At 50.3% G+C, this 16768-nt stretch overlaps 1 protein-coding gene across 1 annotated transcript in view; it reads left to right on the forward strand.

Annotated features, from left to right (window-relative positions):
• Positions 1 to 281: 281 nt before the first annotated feature.
• Positions 282 to 16768, forward strand: part of bcr (BCR activator of RhoGEF and GTPase) — a 72015-nt gene continuing 55528 nt past the window's right edge. Inside the window, exon 1 of the mRNA XM_035607335.2 lies at positions 282 to 2671. Coding sequence (XP_035463228.2) covers positions 1045 to 2671 — 1627 coding nt within the window. The 5' untranslated portion in view covers positions 282 to 1044. The remainder of the gene's footprint in view (positions 2672 to 16768) is intronic.

Genomic DNA, 16768 nt, shown 5'->3' on the forward strand with positions numbered 1-16768 from the left:
ACACCTAAAGGTGTCATGTCTTACAGAGCTGTAACAAGGCCCCCCTTGTTGACTTAAATTAGGGCTAAATTAAGAGAGCAAGACTGGAATATAAAGAAAGAAGAAGTACATTTTATAACCATGAAAAGAGACGCTGGCCGCGTAGTCAGGTGAGGGCAGTGACTGTCTCTTTAAGAAAGCGGGCTCGCTGTCACTCTGGCCCCGCCCCTTTCCAGCGCGCAGCGCAGCCCCTCCGGCCGGAGATGGGAGCGCGCGCGCGCACACACACGCGCGCACACAGCGACACCATCACGGCCGAGGAAGAAGCTGGACCGACAACAGTCTCGCGTGCGTGTTGCCGCGGAGGAAGAAAAGAGGGGATAATGGATGGAACCGCGTCTCTCGCGCTCGGTCGCCCCCTCTGAGGAGAAACGCAGATGTTGGGTCGTCGCTTGTTTTGATTTGCTGATTTCTTTCTTTCTTTCTTTCTTTCTCTCTCTCTCCGGTCTCATCGAGCGCTGCTGCTACAAAGGCGCTGGGTCCGGCGGCACCTGGGGTCGATGGGCAGGAGTGAAGGGACCAGCTCTCACTGGTGAGTGGACCAGGATTGGATGAAAACCACTTTCCTCAGTTTGCCCTCCGAGATCCACATCACCCGGCTCCACAAAGACACAAGCAGTCGCTGCGTCCATGCTGAGATTTCTTTTTCTTTCTTCTTTTTTTTTTCTTTTTTTAAATTCCCTCCTCTGAAAAGTGCCCTGTTCTGGGAATGATGCATGAGAAACACGCACTTTGCTCCGGTGTTTCACTCCCTGCTGGGCCCCGTCGCGCATTCCCGGCGATCCCCGCCACCGAGCGGCCGGTTCCCCTCGTTCAGAGTGGGATGCGTTGTCGCGACCGCGCAGCCCACGACAAGTGTCCGCGATCAGACTGCGCGTTTCTGAGCGGGTCGCCCGAAGGCCTGTGAGGAGAGAGGACCCCGCCAGTGGACTGAAGGGGGACGAACGGTGCGCCCTTGGCATCTTCCCCCCCCCCTCCCGCGCTCAGAAATAAGCCAGGAACAATATGGTGGAGCCGGTGGGCTTCATCGAGGCGTGGAAAGCGCAGTTCCCGGAGTCGGAGCCCCCGAAGATGGAGTTGCGGTCGGTCGGAGGAATCGAGCACGAGCTGGAGAGGTGCAAGGCGACCATCCGGCGCCTGGAGCAGGAGGTGAACAAGGAGCGCTTTCGCATGATCTACCTGCAGACCCTCCTGGCCAAGGAGAGGAAGAGCTACGACAAGCAGCGCTGGGGCTTCCGGAGGACGCCGCTGAACGAGGGGGTGGACCCCGCGGCCCCCCAGGGCGCAGAGTCGCAGTCCCAGCAGCCGCACATGCAGGAGACCGGCGTGGTCGGAGTAGTGGTTGGTGGTGGAGGCTATGGCGCCGTTTGTGGGGGGGCTGCTGTGGACAGGAGCCGTTTTCAGCCCCTGGGGGATGGAGCTAGCAGGACCAAACCCAGACCTCCACCTGCCAGAAAGTCAGCATCCCACGGAGACGGCCTGGAGTCGGCCTTCGAGGTGCCCCAGCAGGTTGAGTCGACGTCCTGCGACAGCCTGGACGGCCTCTCGCCGTCCAAGCAGAGGGGCGGCGTCTCCGTCTCTCCCCGCAGGCCCACCCTGCCACCCCCGGACAAGGAGCTGCCCTCTGACCCCAAGGACAAGCTCGGGATGGGCCTCGGCGTGGCGGCTCTTCGATCCAACTTTGAGAGGATCAAACGGGCCAACTCTCACTCTGGGGTTGACGTAGCCAAGGGCCAGGAGAAGCAGCTGCCGCCGCCGCCGCCGCCGTTCTACACCAACATGGAATTCCACCACGAGAGGGGTCTGGTCAGGGTCAACGACCGCGAAGTCTCCGACAAGATCAGCACCCTGGGCAGCCAGGCCATGCAGATGGAGCGCAAGAGGTCTCTTCACTCCCTCCCAGGTAACCTGGCAACAGTGGCCGGGGAGCTCCGCGCCAGGCCGGTGTACAGAGGCCGGTCCACTGAGAGCACCTGTGGCTACGACGCAGAATATGAAGATGGAGAGCCCAATCAGAGGCATTCAGGGAGGGCCAACGGGGGCAAACCTCCACCCCCGCCCTGGCAGCCCTCTGACTTCCAGGCCTACTCCAGCGTCTACGTCGGCGGGGTGATGATGGGTGAAGGCGGCGGTGGAGACGGTCGTGCTGGGGGCGGAGGTGGCAGCGGGGTCACAATGAGAGAGCACGGGGGAGCAGACGACCACCTCCTGACCTGGCCTCGCCGCTCATACTCCCCTGGTAGCTTTGAGGATGTGGGCGGGGGCGGCGGCTACACGCCAGACTGCAGCTCCAACGAGAACCTGACGTCCAGCGAGGAGGACTTCTCCTCGGGCCAGTCCAGCCACGTCTCGCCCAGCCCCACCACGGCCTTCCGTCGGCCCTTCAGAGAGAAGAGCCGCTCGCCCTCCCAGAACTCCCAGAACTCCCAGCACTCGTTGGACAGCAGCAGCCCGCCAACGCCGCAGTCTCAGAAGCGCCACCACCGGCAGCAGGGAGGCCACGTGGTCATGTCTGAGGCCACCATTGTGAGTGTTCGCAAGACCGGTCAAATCTGGCCACCTGCCGCCCATCATGACCTCTTGCCCCACGGTAGAACATCCCATGACAACAGTTTCCATGGAGACCACCTAGGTGAGTGCTGCATGCCGTCTTTAATCTTTGTTGAGAGCATGTGGGCTGATGCAAAGGACGTCTCAGAGCCCACGCAGAAACCCCAGTGTGCCTGGTTGTGTGCAGGGGAGGGAAACATTAATGAAAGCATTAGTGAATGTCCGAATGAGTGTAATTTAGTCATGCTGAAATCATTTTGGCATCTATTTTCTTTAGCAATTTTTTTAGCCTCTTCCCTCTTAAAACCACAAAGCAGCCAAATGTTCAAGTGATTGATCCCGGCTGCACGCTGGTGTGTCTGTGTGTGTGCGTGCGTTCGTGTGTGTGTGTGTGTGCGTGTGCGTGCGTGTGTGTGTGTGCGCGTGTGCGTGTGTGTGTGCGCGCGTGTGTGTGTGCGCAGACACGCAGCATTGTGTGTCCTCTGGAAGGCCTCGCGTGGGAGACAGATGAAAGATCCTCCTCTGCTTATTCCTGGAATGTCAGTCGGGTGGGTGAACAATAAATGTGGTCAGGTTGAGTTGAAACTGCAGGTCTAGCCTTTCTCAGACAACTCCTGTGGCTCTGCGTATGGAATTCCAATCACAGGTGTCTCTCTGTCTGTCTGTCTGTCCGTCTGCCTTCCTGTCTGACTCTCTGTCTGTCTGTCTGTCTGTCCGTCTGCCTTTCTGTCTGTCTCTCTGTCTGTCTGTCGTCCGTCTGTCCGTCTGCCTTTCTGCCTTTCTGTCTGTCTCTCTGTCTGTCCGTTCGTCTGTCTGTCTCTCTGTCTGTCTGTCCGTCCGTCCGTCTGTCCGTCTGCCTTTCTGCCTTTCTGTCTGTCTGTTTGTCTGTCCATCTGCCTTTCTGTCTGTCTGTCTGTCTGTCCGTCTGCCTTTCTGTCTGTCTCTCTGTCCGTCTGCCTGTCTGTCCGTCTGCCTTTTTGTCTGTCTCTCTGTCTATCTGTCCGTCTGTCTGTCCCAAGTGTGACAGAGTAGAAGACGAGCCCCTGGAACTATTTACTTGCTCATACAACGGTGCAGGACAAAAGAAACCCACTGTAATCTCTCTCCAAACAATTATCCCTAACCGCTAATTTGCAGCCTTCCAGCCATGGCACCTGTAATAGAACGGCGGCTATCGGATAGATGTGCAGCCCGGAGCCAAAGACCTGGGCTCCGGGCTGCCAGGCCCAATCACAACACCAGTGGAGTGTGTTGCTTCAAGAACCACATTAGCGGGGCTTAGTTTACTGTAATTCCTCCGTAAAGTTTCCACTGTAGAGTCTGCGCCAGCTCGCAGGAACTGAAACCACACGCCGCTTGGGTTCGCTCAGATGTTTTGACAATTTTTAGACTTGGAGTGCCGTTTGCGAATGTGCGGTCTGCAGCCGCGGTGCACATTTTGGCGCGTTGTCTCTCTATGGATTTCTGCCGGGGACGTGAGTAATTGTTTTTTTAGCGCCCACTGTATTGTAACAGATTTGGGACCGGCGCCCTGCCGGACCAGACAGGCAGCGGGGCGCTGGCAACGCACACCTGCTCCGGCGCCAGCATGAACTTGGAAGTGGGGAAGAGAAAGTCAGGAAGTGGAGAATTGGAGTGTTAGGAGGGGGAAGGGAGAACTCAAAAAATAAAAAAAGCTAAAATAAAAAATGGACACACAGGTGCAGTTGAAATGTTATTACTCCTGCCTATGAGAAATACCTACCTGTAAAATGAAGTTTACAGCTAACTTGAGGCCTAATTTCCTGCTGTAGTACTGTGACTCAGTATTGGGGCTCATCATCCTGGATAGCATTACTGTCTGGAACCCGACCCTGGCTCATTGCTTAAATATCCTGAACAGAGGAGGTCTCTGTGCATCTATAATTCATTCATTTTGAATACAGCCACTGACGCGACGGCGGCCCCCCGGAGGAATCGCCTGAAATGTTTTTCCAGACGGGACGCTCCGGTCAAAGTGCAGGACCACCGCATCCCGTCTGGAATGCCATCTCAGACATACTTGCGGTGAATGTGAGAGAGGCATCTTCCCTTTTTTTAATTACCCTTCCCCTTTCCCCGCTGGCGAGCGATAGGCAAACCCCATCAACGGAACGCTAATGTCCGTAAGCTAGTCCTGGCGACAATTGAGATTGTGTTCGGTACCCAGCGAAATGGCGAGCAAATTCCCCAGCTGCTGTGTTTAGGATTATCTGCTTCACTGTCTGCTTCTCTCTTTGTTTTAACATCTTTTCCTCAACAATGAGCCCTGTGGGGGAGCCAGGCGAGCCGGAAGAGCAGGGACGGAGATGGGAGGATGGGGCCTGTGGGATTGGGGGGGGGGGGGGGGTTTAGACAGCTAAGCACTTAGTGGGATAATCTGGAATTTGAGCATAAGAAGTGAAATGTTGGTTGGACACCCTGCGGAGGGGTCTTGTTTTCTAGTTGGGGTTTAAGCTGAGGGCAGATGGGCGTGAGGCTGACAGTGAAGGTGATTGTGATGATAAATATTCAATCGTGTTTTGTTTTTTTGACAACCCCGGTGTGTGAGCCAGAGCAGAGAGAGAGGCTAGTAAGGGATGAAGAGCCAAGAGTGTGTGTTTTAGTGATGATGATGATGATGATGATGATGATGATAATGAAGAGTGGGACGGTGTTGTGAGGAAGACCGAGGGAGGCAGAGTGCAAGGCAGAGCTGTCATTTCTCGCTTCATTGGTCAGGGATGCGGGGGCTGCGGAGGAGCACAGATGGGAAGAACTCCCCGTTGCGTAACAGAAATGCACAGACCCGGGCTCACACACACACACACACACACACACACACACAAAGACACACGCGTGCGGTGTTTACTCGTATACCTCGAGGCTGCTTCGCCTTAAGTGATAGGTGTGCGTGTGCGTGCGTATGGATTTTCTGCGTCGTGCCACGTAGATAATGTTCAGAACGTATTCGAGAAGAAAGAAGGTATTTGTGCCAGTGTTCGACCCGAGTCTGAAAATGCCTCTTGTCTCTTTTGTGAAAGAGTCACACCATCTTCTCTTCTCTTCTCTTTCTCCATTGCATGCCAACAACAGTAGTAATCGCTTTCATCATGTGTGTTTTGTGTATTTAACTTTGAGGTGGTTTCGGGATCAGAAGTTGACACACCGAGCAGAGATTAGCAGGCCTTTGTGACTGCGACGCAAAAAACAGGATGACAAAATGAATATTCAAATAAAGACATATATCTCCCTTGACTTTCGCTGATCGGGAAAGCGGAGGCGCTTGGCAACTTCAATCTTGGCTCATGGAAAACAAAAACAAAAAAGCGAAACAGGTTTCGAGGGCAAAAACCTTCAGCTGCCAACGTTTCGCTTTTGATGTGGATTGAAGAAACACGAGCGCAGCGATGTCACGTCTCGTATTTGATCATTCGCGCTGGGATACTGACAAGTCTGTTTCACATCACCATCTCATCTTTCCTGCAAGTAAAAAATCTAGAACAAAGTGAAGAAAATTCCCATGAAATGTGGAACTCGAAATAGATTTTTTTCTTTAAGGGGAAGGGCAAGAGTGCGTAGTCAAGCCAGAAAAAAATATAAATAAAATGAAACCATCAAGACGCTGCTCGCACACAGGCAGTAGGGAAAGGTGGAGCAAAAATGTATTAGAGTTGTGGAAAGCTGAATGAAGATAAGTTAATGTGTCCGGTGGCCTCGAGTTCAGCAACCAAACCACACACACACACACACACACACACACACACACACACAAAGTTTTAGTGTCAGTCAACTGAAGAAAGGGAGCTTTCACTACCTTCGGTATTGAAATGGGCGGCAACCAAAAATGCCAAGTCTCTTTCCAATTTCGCTGTTTCCATTGATTCATTTGAAGAGAATTCTGCCTCTAAAAACCAGCGAATACCTGTGGGTTTGTGTCTCAGAGGGCAGCGATGCCACAGCAGAACGGGCCCCGAGGAAAAAGCTTCAATGGTGGTATTGTCCACGACCTCCACCTCCCTCAGCTGGGTCCCCCTCAGCGGCTCCCATTTTAGACAGGTTACACACTCCTGCGCTGTCTGTCCTTTCTGGTCTCGGGGCTATTTATCTCTTCTTCTTTTTATTGATGAATGATGTTTTTATTGTGAAGTATCATGTAAATGCAGAGTGGTTTGGTTATTTCATTGGTAATTTGCCGGTCTAAAAGGCATGTACTGTAGGGGTCAAGGTTAAAACAGCTAAACTCTGTACTCCACGATTTACACATCTCTGACTTCAAATGGGCTGTACCTCACAAACTACTTCTCATCCCCAATATGATTCACTCTATGATTCACTATTTTACCATGTACACAAACTTCAGTAAAACTAGGTAATATTTATATTTAAGCAGGCCCAGCCAATTTACTCATTACTAGTGCAAGTATTTACCATGACACAACCCGATTAAAAGAATCTCTGGTTTGAATGGTTCTGGCAACTGATTAGGAGGCTTTCTGTTCGACTTCCCATGGAGGTTCAGGGCACGTCCAACTGGCAAGAGACCCAGCGGCGGACACAGAACTCCGGGTTATTACATATCCCATCTGGCCTGCGGGAAAGCTCAGGATCCCAGGAGGAGGAGGAGCTGGAAAATGTTTCTGTGGAGAGGGACGTCTGTTATACCCTGTTTAGCCCGCTGTCACCATGGCAAGTGGAAGGGGATGGATGGGTGGAGGGACTGGTTTGAAACTAGCTTCTGGTTACTTAGACCGACTTTATCTCACATGGCCTTAGTCATGGACTTCCATATGGCTGATGCAACCCAGTCCTGCTTCACGTGTGTCTTAAAAGACACTGTTTTTCTCAGCCTATTTTTGGACCTTTGACCTGAAAATCATCAAATCAAACCTTGCGGGGGGTGCGTGTGTCATTGTGTGTATTATAGCATGTGTTGGAAAAGGCCAAAACACTGTCGCCGTGAAAGGGCTCGGTGTCCCCGAGGGACATTTTGCAGATTAAATGTGATGATGTCACCATCTGCGTTTCCGGGTATTTCTCTAAATATATTTTGTTGCTCAACGTCACCCAGCAAACCGGAGTTGAGTGTTGATTAGCGGAGATGACGGCCTGTGGCATCATAGTGTGACGTTCCCCCTGTGAACCATGTGTGTTGTGTCCTTTGCACCATGTGATTCAGCATGTACGTCCATGTGTGGATGAAGAGGATGAAAAGGAAAAGGATGGGCACAAACAGCTTCGCGAGACACTGAGACACATTTTGTCAGTGGTTCCTCTCTGACCAACCCCACATGTTTTACAGTAGTCTGGTGTGGCACAATGACCCCCTTTTCACACTGAGGGAGGGCGGGAAGAGGGCGGAGGAGGGAGGAGGGAGCAGGGCTGAGGGGGTGACTGCAGCTCTTAAAAAGGCTTGTTCACTGTGTGCTGCTGAGTGAGTCTGGCAGTGAGAGCCTTGGTTACCTCAGCCGGCACACATGAGCTGCAGGCTCACAATCAGGCCCCGAGTGGTGGAGAGCAAGAAGGGGTAAAGAAAAAGAAAAAAAGAGGGAGGGGGGCTTGTATCTGCCTTCTCTTGCCAGCTGGGTGCTCAGCTCAGCCTTTCATTGGGCCCGGTTCAACCTGCTCGGACCAATTGTGCAGCCTCAAAACGGTCCCTTTGTTCCCTTTGCTGGGATCAGTTATGGAGGAAGAAAACTTCCCTTTCTAAGCCAAGTGAAAAGCCCGTTGACTAATTCACTGTTTGCGTTGTTAGATTTAACTACTCTCTATATTATAAATGACATCTCTCATGTTCTGGAGCATTAATAGTTCATACTGTGCAGGGTTTTTCTTCTTTTTTGATACGACACGGCATCATCCTCCAAGCGACCGGAACTTAGCCCTTTAGTAGTCTCTTAACTTTGAAATATCAGAATAAACACTATAAAAAATACAATTTAAAGAGATCAAAGCAAAACAGTAGGTCCAAATAGTCCATGTACAACATACATCTCTCTCCCCACTCGAAAAAAACATGGTCAAAATTGGTCAAGCATCTGTCTGTTGGTGTTGCATCCATTGCTTCTGCAGTGGAAGTGCAGCCGGTCACTGGGTCTGGCCCTGGCAGCTCCAGAAGTTTCCTCAGTGAGCGTCAAAGTGCCCGGCTTTCTTCGGGTTTAAAGACAGGAAGTGATCGTATGTGTCCTCCATCCATTAGTTTCAGGCCTGGGGCAGAGTTGTAGACGCGGGGTGAAGGGGAAGCAGACTCGATGATCATTATTGAACACTGCAGACGCAGACATGCAAATACAAACACACTTAAACGCTCACAGCCCTCCGAAGGGGAATTACTCCTCCCTGCCTCTGTTTATTTCTTCTCCTTTTTGTGTGCGCTTGTATATTTCCTATGCCAAGCAACCGGCCACAATCTTTCCTCTGGTGACCGACGGCTCTCGTTAAAATAAAAAACAACGAAAGCTCTGGAAACTCCCTTCCATAAATTCTGGTGACTTGCTTCTCCCCCGCCGCCGTAACTTTTGAACGGCGGCCATCTTGGCCCTCTCTGCAGCGTGGCCCGCGTTGTCGCAGGCGCCGCGTTCGCCCTCTGGATTGGCCCCACAGCTGCACGGAAACTGCGCTAGTTAGCGTCCACCGCTAACCGCTCGCTCACCACAGGGCCCTGGCCCTGCAGTGGAAGTGCTCGCTGGTGTGTGTCTTCTGGTTTCCTATGTATTTCTAGGTTAGCTGCATGGGTCGTTAATCACGGTCAGCTCGGCAAGGGCCTGGGTTAAAGCCGGGGGGGGGGGGGGGTGGAAAGAAAGAGCTGGTTTCTGTTTAAGACCACAGGGAAATATGCCGTCTATGATGATTAATACCAGCATGACCCGCACGGCCATCAGAGCTGTCTAGATTCACTGATGCTCTTGTCTGGACATTAAAGGGTCACAGGAAGTATCACAAACTTGAAAACAAGTGTAAAGAAATGAACTCGGGCGACATAGGTTATCTTACCGTGGACAAAAATGCATGCAGAGTTCTTGTTACAAACTGTAACAATCACCACGTGCATCATGGGTAATGTAGGTTCCGGTGTTTTTGGATTCCTGAGACACAAGTTCCTCGAATGTGTGGAAGTTCAATGATCGCCGGAGTGCCCTTGTAACTTGTATATTTTAGATTCAGGAAGGTCGGTTAATGATTTAATTGTTGTAATAGTTCAAACATTCTCTCTCAATGATTTACACAAACTTGACATCTTCTTGCATATGTCTTAAACAAATGAAAGCCTGCTGATATTGTTTTTTCTGGATTAAAGGGCAACAGAAACCTGTCTAGTCATTGTCAAAAATCAACGAGCCCTAATCTCCACCCTTTAGTCTGGGAATTAGAAACTGGCCAACAATCAGATTACCATGACTTTTTTTTTCTCCCCCCATGTAGCACAGCTCGCATCGAACTGCGCTCATTACAGGACTAATGCATGATGTCCTACATGTCACACATGAGGATTATCGTCAGCGTTGGCATGTGTATATGCATGATTCACTGTGTGTGTGTGTGACAAACCTGAATAATGTTACACATTCTCTGGCCAAAAAATGATGTTCAATAAAGGGATTAAGTTATGAACTGACTAATGACATTGTTGACTGGACTAGATTAGATTATACTAGATAGAAAGAAAATACATGTTTCAAATGCAGCTTTTCTTTTAATTTTATGCAGCAGTCTCCACCTCTCCTCCGCTCTTCTCTTCTCTTCCTCTTTTGTCTGATCGTACTTGTTTTCTATTTTTTCCCCCCATCTAATCCTCTCCATCTCTGCTCCATCCATCCAGCTACTCCTCGTTTCTCTCGCTCGCAGCCAATTAGAGGTGCATCACCTTTTACCGCCCTTTGTTTCCGCGGGGTTTCCTCCCAGCGAGGGGAAAAGAGCAGGGAGAGATCAAAGTCACAACTCCCCCTCTCTGCAAGAGCTCTCTGTAATTGTGCAATGGGGGGTTTAACTGACGAATGCCTATAAAACAACACAATCAATGCCAAATGTCTCCCTGTTGCAGAACGGTGCAGACGGCCGAGGTCTGTTCCCCTGCACCCGCGCGGCTGATTCTCCGGGAGTCTCGGTCTCTTTCCCTTTTGCTTTTTTTCTTTACCTCCAGCTATTCCTCCACGTCTGCATGCCTGCATTTCTTTCTTCTGTCTGTCCATATGCCCATTCCGTGTCGATGCGGTGTTTGTGTGTGGACACGGACAGTTAAAAAGCTTAGAATTCATTGGTTTAGTTGACTTTAGTTGACTAATGGAGTTAACCTCGGCTTACTCTGTGGCGAGGAGTGTGGCTCACCGGGGGTTAAGCTATACGATATGGTAAGATATAGTGTCATTCCCTGTCCTTGACTTCATGAACGTCCTTGATATCCGTCTGTCTTTGTCCATTAGCCTGCGTTGGTCCGATTCAGGATTAATGCCAGGCAATGACCGTGATGGTCAAAACCTTTCCTCATTAAATTACTCGGTAGCTTGTAATATCCAGTGTTGGTACAGTGGTGCATCTCTTCTTTTTTTTATTGCTTTGGTAGAAGAGAAGCGCACGAGTCATCGTTGCGCTTCTGCGGGGTCAGAAAAACGCCTGAAGCCGTTTCCACGGCGAAACGGAGAGGCCGGAGAAGAGGGAGGAAAGGCTTCCGAACTTATTAGCTTTGCGCAGCTTCAAACGAAGAGCAACCGGATGAGAGACCTCGTCCTCTTCGGGCAGGGCAAATTCAGGGACATACTGTCCCTCGGACTCTTGTTGGCGTCTCTTTAATCAATACACAAGCTCAATACATGAGCCCATGTAAGAATACAGCAGGCACATCTCTGGGATATTCACGGCGAGCGAGTGGGCGCGCTACCCGGTTGCTACGCCTCGCCTGAATGTTCCGTTAAATTTCCTGCTGCTGTGATTGGTCCGATTCGGACAATCTGTTGCTGCATTCTTCATTTTTTGAACGGCAAAGCCAGTTGTGATCAGGTGTTTCTACCAACCTGGAACTGTCTGAACTGTCTGCCCCCAAGCCAAGCCTAGTATGGACACACACACACAAAAAAAAATTACACACACACACACACATATTTACAGCCAACCAGCAGCCCTTCCTTTACCACAACTCTGAGCCTTCTGCCTCCTTTGGGCCCATCAACTCTCTCTCTCTCTCTTTTTTTCTGTGTGTGTGTGTGTGTGTGTGTGTGTGTGTGTGTGTGTGTGTGTGTGTGTGTGTGTGTGTGTGTGTGTGTGTGTGTGTGTGTGTGTGTGTGTGTGTGTGTGTGTGTGTGTGTGTGTGTGTGTGTGTGTGTGTGTGTGTGTGTGTGTGTGTGTGTGTGTGTCTCTTCCCTTCCTTCAGGCTCTTTGTGATTGGACTGTGTCTGCACTGGGCAGCTGGACGGGTTGCTCAATAACTGGCGGTGGTTCAGCGCTGCCCGGGCTGTTAAAGGTGGAGGTGTGAGTGTGTGCGCACAATAGCTGGGGAGGGAGGTCTTAATAGCGAGACCACAGAACGAGAAAGCCCTGCCATAAGAACAACACATTATCAAACTAATGTGCAAAGTGGCTGGCTACTGATTAATCTCACAGCCTGCCTGTGACGTCAGTCAGGAGCCGGAGAGAGAAAGAAAAATGTCTCCGACTGACTGCGCCGTGGCCTCCATGGATCTTGAGCAGAGCGAGAGAGAGCGCACGACCTGTTAAATTTGACCAAAAATCTGGAGATAAAAATACCATCTTACCAGATGTAAAGAGGAGTTTGATTTCCATCATGCTCCTTCTGACTCTGGCTCCTCATTCTATTGCCGGTTATTTGTTGAGCCGCTTGTTGCAGAGGGACTGGATAACCGTGGGCTCCGGGGGAATATCAGATTTCATGTTGCGATCTGCCTCCCTCCCCTTCCCTCCCCTCTCTTCTCCCTGAATGCCCTTCGGTAACATCCCTCCTTCTGCCATTTCTCTTTTTATGTCACTTAATATCCTTTTCTCTATCCCCCTGATCATCTCTCTCTCTCTCTTCTTCCTGCCCCTTTCACTCGGCACTGTTCGGCCCCGGAGCGCACTGTGCAGTATAAAGGCGGCTTTTAAGCCCAATTTGGCCATGACAACTGATTTTCAAGTTCGCGGGGAGACTGCGGCGCTTCCGTCTGCGGAAAAAAACCCGTCGGACACGTCGCCGCGGACGGTCTCTCAGCCGTCATCCGTAGGATTTCAATTCGCCGCCTCTGGGCTCAAGCACAATCGCGAATAGTGACAACGTGTTTCCGATGCCACAGCTGAGCTCTGCATGAAGATGAGTGTGATTTTTAGCGGAAGAACGTGAGTGGAAATGTGTCATTGAATGGGCGATGCCGCCGAAGTCTTTTCACGCACAGAGTCGGAATTTTAAACGCCTTTTGTCCACAGCTGTATTGTCCCTCTCCGTCTCTGTGTCTCGGCCCATTGTGAGCCAGCAGCTCTTGGCCTGATTCTCCTCCCGGGAGCAAAATGCAGACGAGAAATTCAACTCTCTGGCTTTTCCAGCTCAACCTGTAGCCCCCCCCCCCCCCCCCCCCCAGCCAAACACGTAAAAAACACTTTTTGTTTAAAGTGAAAAACAATTTGCATAACTCCGACGTGGAGCAGGGGCTGAGCGAGGCTCAGCAGCCGCTCTTGTCTTGTGCCTCTTGCAGAGTTGTGCAATGTTTTTCTGGTTGGGCCTGAAATCTGTAAAGCCGTCAACAGAAACCTTGTGCAAATAGCCCCGGCTGCAAGATAACACGGCTGCGCTGAAGGTGTGCGATGTTTGCCGTGGGCCCTTTTCACTTTTGTCTTAAAGTCCAAATGGGCGATTTTAAACTCGAGCACATGTTTATGTTATCGGCATTTTACAGAACGAGACCAGGAGCACTCGGAATAACCCCTTTTGACACGCTGGTGTGTATAGTGTCCAAAAGATGTTGAAACAAAACAAACCCACCAGCCCACTGAGAACTGAGAGAGAGAGAGAGAGAGAGATTTGTATTTTTTTTTTTGATTTTGAAAACATAATGTTTATTAAGATTTACCAGAGAGAGAGAGAGAGCTGTTTGTGAACGTGGGAGGAAGAGAATATGGAGCGGATCGGCGTGTGCTGCTTTTGTTTTTTGGGATTTGGATTTACTTCCTCTGTGGTGTCCACATGGTGTCCACCTGGTCTCGTCTCAAGAATCTTTTTTTTTCCTTCTTCTATTATCTTCCCTCTCTCAGCTTTCTTCTCTCTACCAGTGTTCCACTTTTACATTTCTGCCCGTGTCACTGTCGCTGCAGCTCCCGCCCATTTGGCCCACTTTGTAGACCTATAAATGGCAGAGCGCGCTCAGGGCGAAGTGGAGGCCATCGGCCTGAAGTGACAACCCAAGAAGTATTTTTTCTCTTGTCACATCTGCCGAGGAGGACGTACATTTGCCTGCCTTGTTGAATCGCTCGTGTCGCGTATGCCCAACAGTGTAAGGCCTGCAGAAGATTTCAGACATTCAATTCATTAAGTGTGGCCCCATTTCTTAGACACGCACACACACACACACACACACACACACACACACACACACACACATTTGAATAATGTTACAATTTCCCTAATTACCTCTTTGTACTATATGTCTCTGTTGTACACCTCTCTTCCTGCTCTGCCTCCTTAACACAAATACACGAAATGTAAGCAAAAATGCAAATACTGATATTTCAGAGTAAAGCTACACACACACACATACACACACACACACACACACACACACACACACACACGTAGAGCCGAATACATACACACACCACTCCGCCCTCCCTGTCTAATCCCCTTCTCTGTCATCCATTATTGATGCTGCAGCCCACTTGTTGCGGGGGCGTCGTATTCCCCTCTCCTCACCTATAGTAGCCATTAGCCTACAGGCCCCCATTCACGCAAATGTGCACACAGCGATACACACACACACACACACCCTGATGTGATGGGTAAACCAATATCGGTGTTGCATCATGAAGGCACGTGTTGTAGTAAGCTGAGATATGCCGACTTTGCTCCCCCAGTGCTGCTAGGCAGGACGACGTGGTGTATGATTGTAACATGTGGACATTGTTACATTGACGGGGTTATAGATGATAAATTAACCGTAATCTAGAGAGAGTAAACTAGAGCTTCAACACATGTTGCAGCGTCCGTATGGGATGTCATTCTACATGAACAACGTCTTATGATGTTTACAGGTTATGAAATGGGATGTTTACCATGCAAACATGGGATCCTGTTCTTCCACATGATGACATAAGAACATCGAGTCACCTAATCACTAATAGGTCTGAACAACAGGAGTCCTTCACAGCAAAGTCTGAATGTGCCTTTTGTTTTAATTCCGTAACGCAAATCAACAAGGTTTACATGGCCCGTCAGGGTGCGGAGCGTTGTCGTTGAATATATCTCACGTGGTTTGATGTTCGATTTTTAGCTATGCGAAGACGGTCTGCACACAGACTCCGACTCTGAACTGCAAACAGTCTTGTATCTTAACAACGCCGCTCCCCCGGAGAGTCGCTAACAAGCAGTGGAGTCGCAGCAGATGATGAACAGTGTACACAACATGACAGTAGGCTCGGCTATATATGCTCAGTCACATGGCTAATCCTGTCAGCTGTAATTCAGGTTAGTCACTTATCATGTGAAGCAGAGGCAAATACATAATTGACTATCATAAGATGTGAAATCTGTTACATTTTGCCACTGAAGAGGAATAAAAAAACATTTTCACATTCGATGTGACTCTCAGAGAAGCTCCTGCTTGGACAGGTGGAGAGATGATTTCATCTCTTCTCTCATTGGAGGATGATGTCGGATTCTCACTGGACACCTTGCAGTTGAGAGATTGGTTTCTAATTGGACAAGTCACAAAGAAACGCAGCTGATTAGAAAGGAGACAATACTGTATTGTCTGACCGGACGTCCGGCGGAGCAGCACAGTCACTATTTAAATGTCCTCAGTGGGACGGAGAGCAGCCGCAGTGCTGTGACTAATGATTGACATGTTGTTGTCCCGGCTCCCCCCCCCCCCCCCCCCCCCCCCCCCCCCCCCCCCCCTCTCTGCAGCGGATTGGATGGTAGCCAGAGGACAAGGTGTTTCAAGGAATCCCTGTGTCACCAGCGAGGCACAACACAAAACACACACACAGAAATCATCACCCCAGGTGCTATTTGCTCTAGACACACACGTCCTCCTGCTTTAGGCCTTGTCATGGGATCTTGTTTTTTCTTCCTTGCAATGCAAACACTGGTACCGCAGGGCAACACATTTGCCCCTCAGTTTGAAAGTTTCTTGGTTTATATGTCGGCACAAATGTATTCTTGTATTTCTTGTGTGTGTGCGGTGCGCAGAGACGGATCTATACGAGGACCTGCGATGCTCGGGGTCTGTGCTCCGCGTCCTGAGAAGAGTGGGATCATTTAATTACCCTTGTGAGATATTCATAAATCTATCGATTACTTAAGTGGATCCATGGTGAGGTCACCCATCAGAAGACCTCCATGAATCTTTCAGCAGACGATGGCTGTATCGTTGTCCGGGGGGGGCGGCACCGTCGAAGTCTTCCCTTACAGCGTCAGTATTGTGGTTCTACTACAAGAAGTTCTGTTGCTCCTTTTTGTTGCTGTGGTAGAAAATTGCCACACTTTGCTGGTGTAATATTTGGTTGTTCAAAACAAGTGCACGGGAAGCAAATCCCGTCCAACTACGGAGAGAGAGCTTCTAGGGAACAAGACACAGATGGCTTGACTGTGTTGAGGACACGTAGTGGGAAACAGTGTTCTACGCTGGCATAAGTAGCTGCAATGAATTGAATCCGCCCGCCAAGTTTAGCGATGGCTTCAGTGAGAAACACAACACTGACAGAATCTGCTCCACCTCGGGCAGACACATCTTTCTTCAAGGCCTCCCCTGCTGTTCCCCTGAAAGGTGCAGTCCGTGCAGATGTGTTAGTTTTATGGAAGTGCGCGTGTCTTTTTGGGGGGGGGGAGAACTCGAGCGAGAATGTGCAAGCGCGCGTGTTTCAGAAACGGCGTGCTCGTCCAGAAGGCTGCGTGCAGCTGCGCTCAGAGCACAGAGGTGTCTCCCCCCGCCTCGCTCGCTCTGTGGAAAAACCCATAGCCTTGTGACTGTCGCTGTTCCCTCGGATG

Source organism: Scophthalmus maximus, chromosome 20 (genome assembly GCF_022379125.1).
Source record: "Scophthalmus maximus strain ysfricsl-2021 chromosome 20, ASM2237912v1, whole genome shotgun sequence".
Lineage (NCBI taxonomy): Eukaryota > Metazoa > Chordata > Actinopteri > Pleuronectiformes > Scophthalmidae > Scophthalmus > Scophthalmus maximus.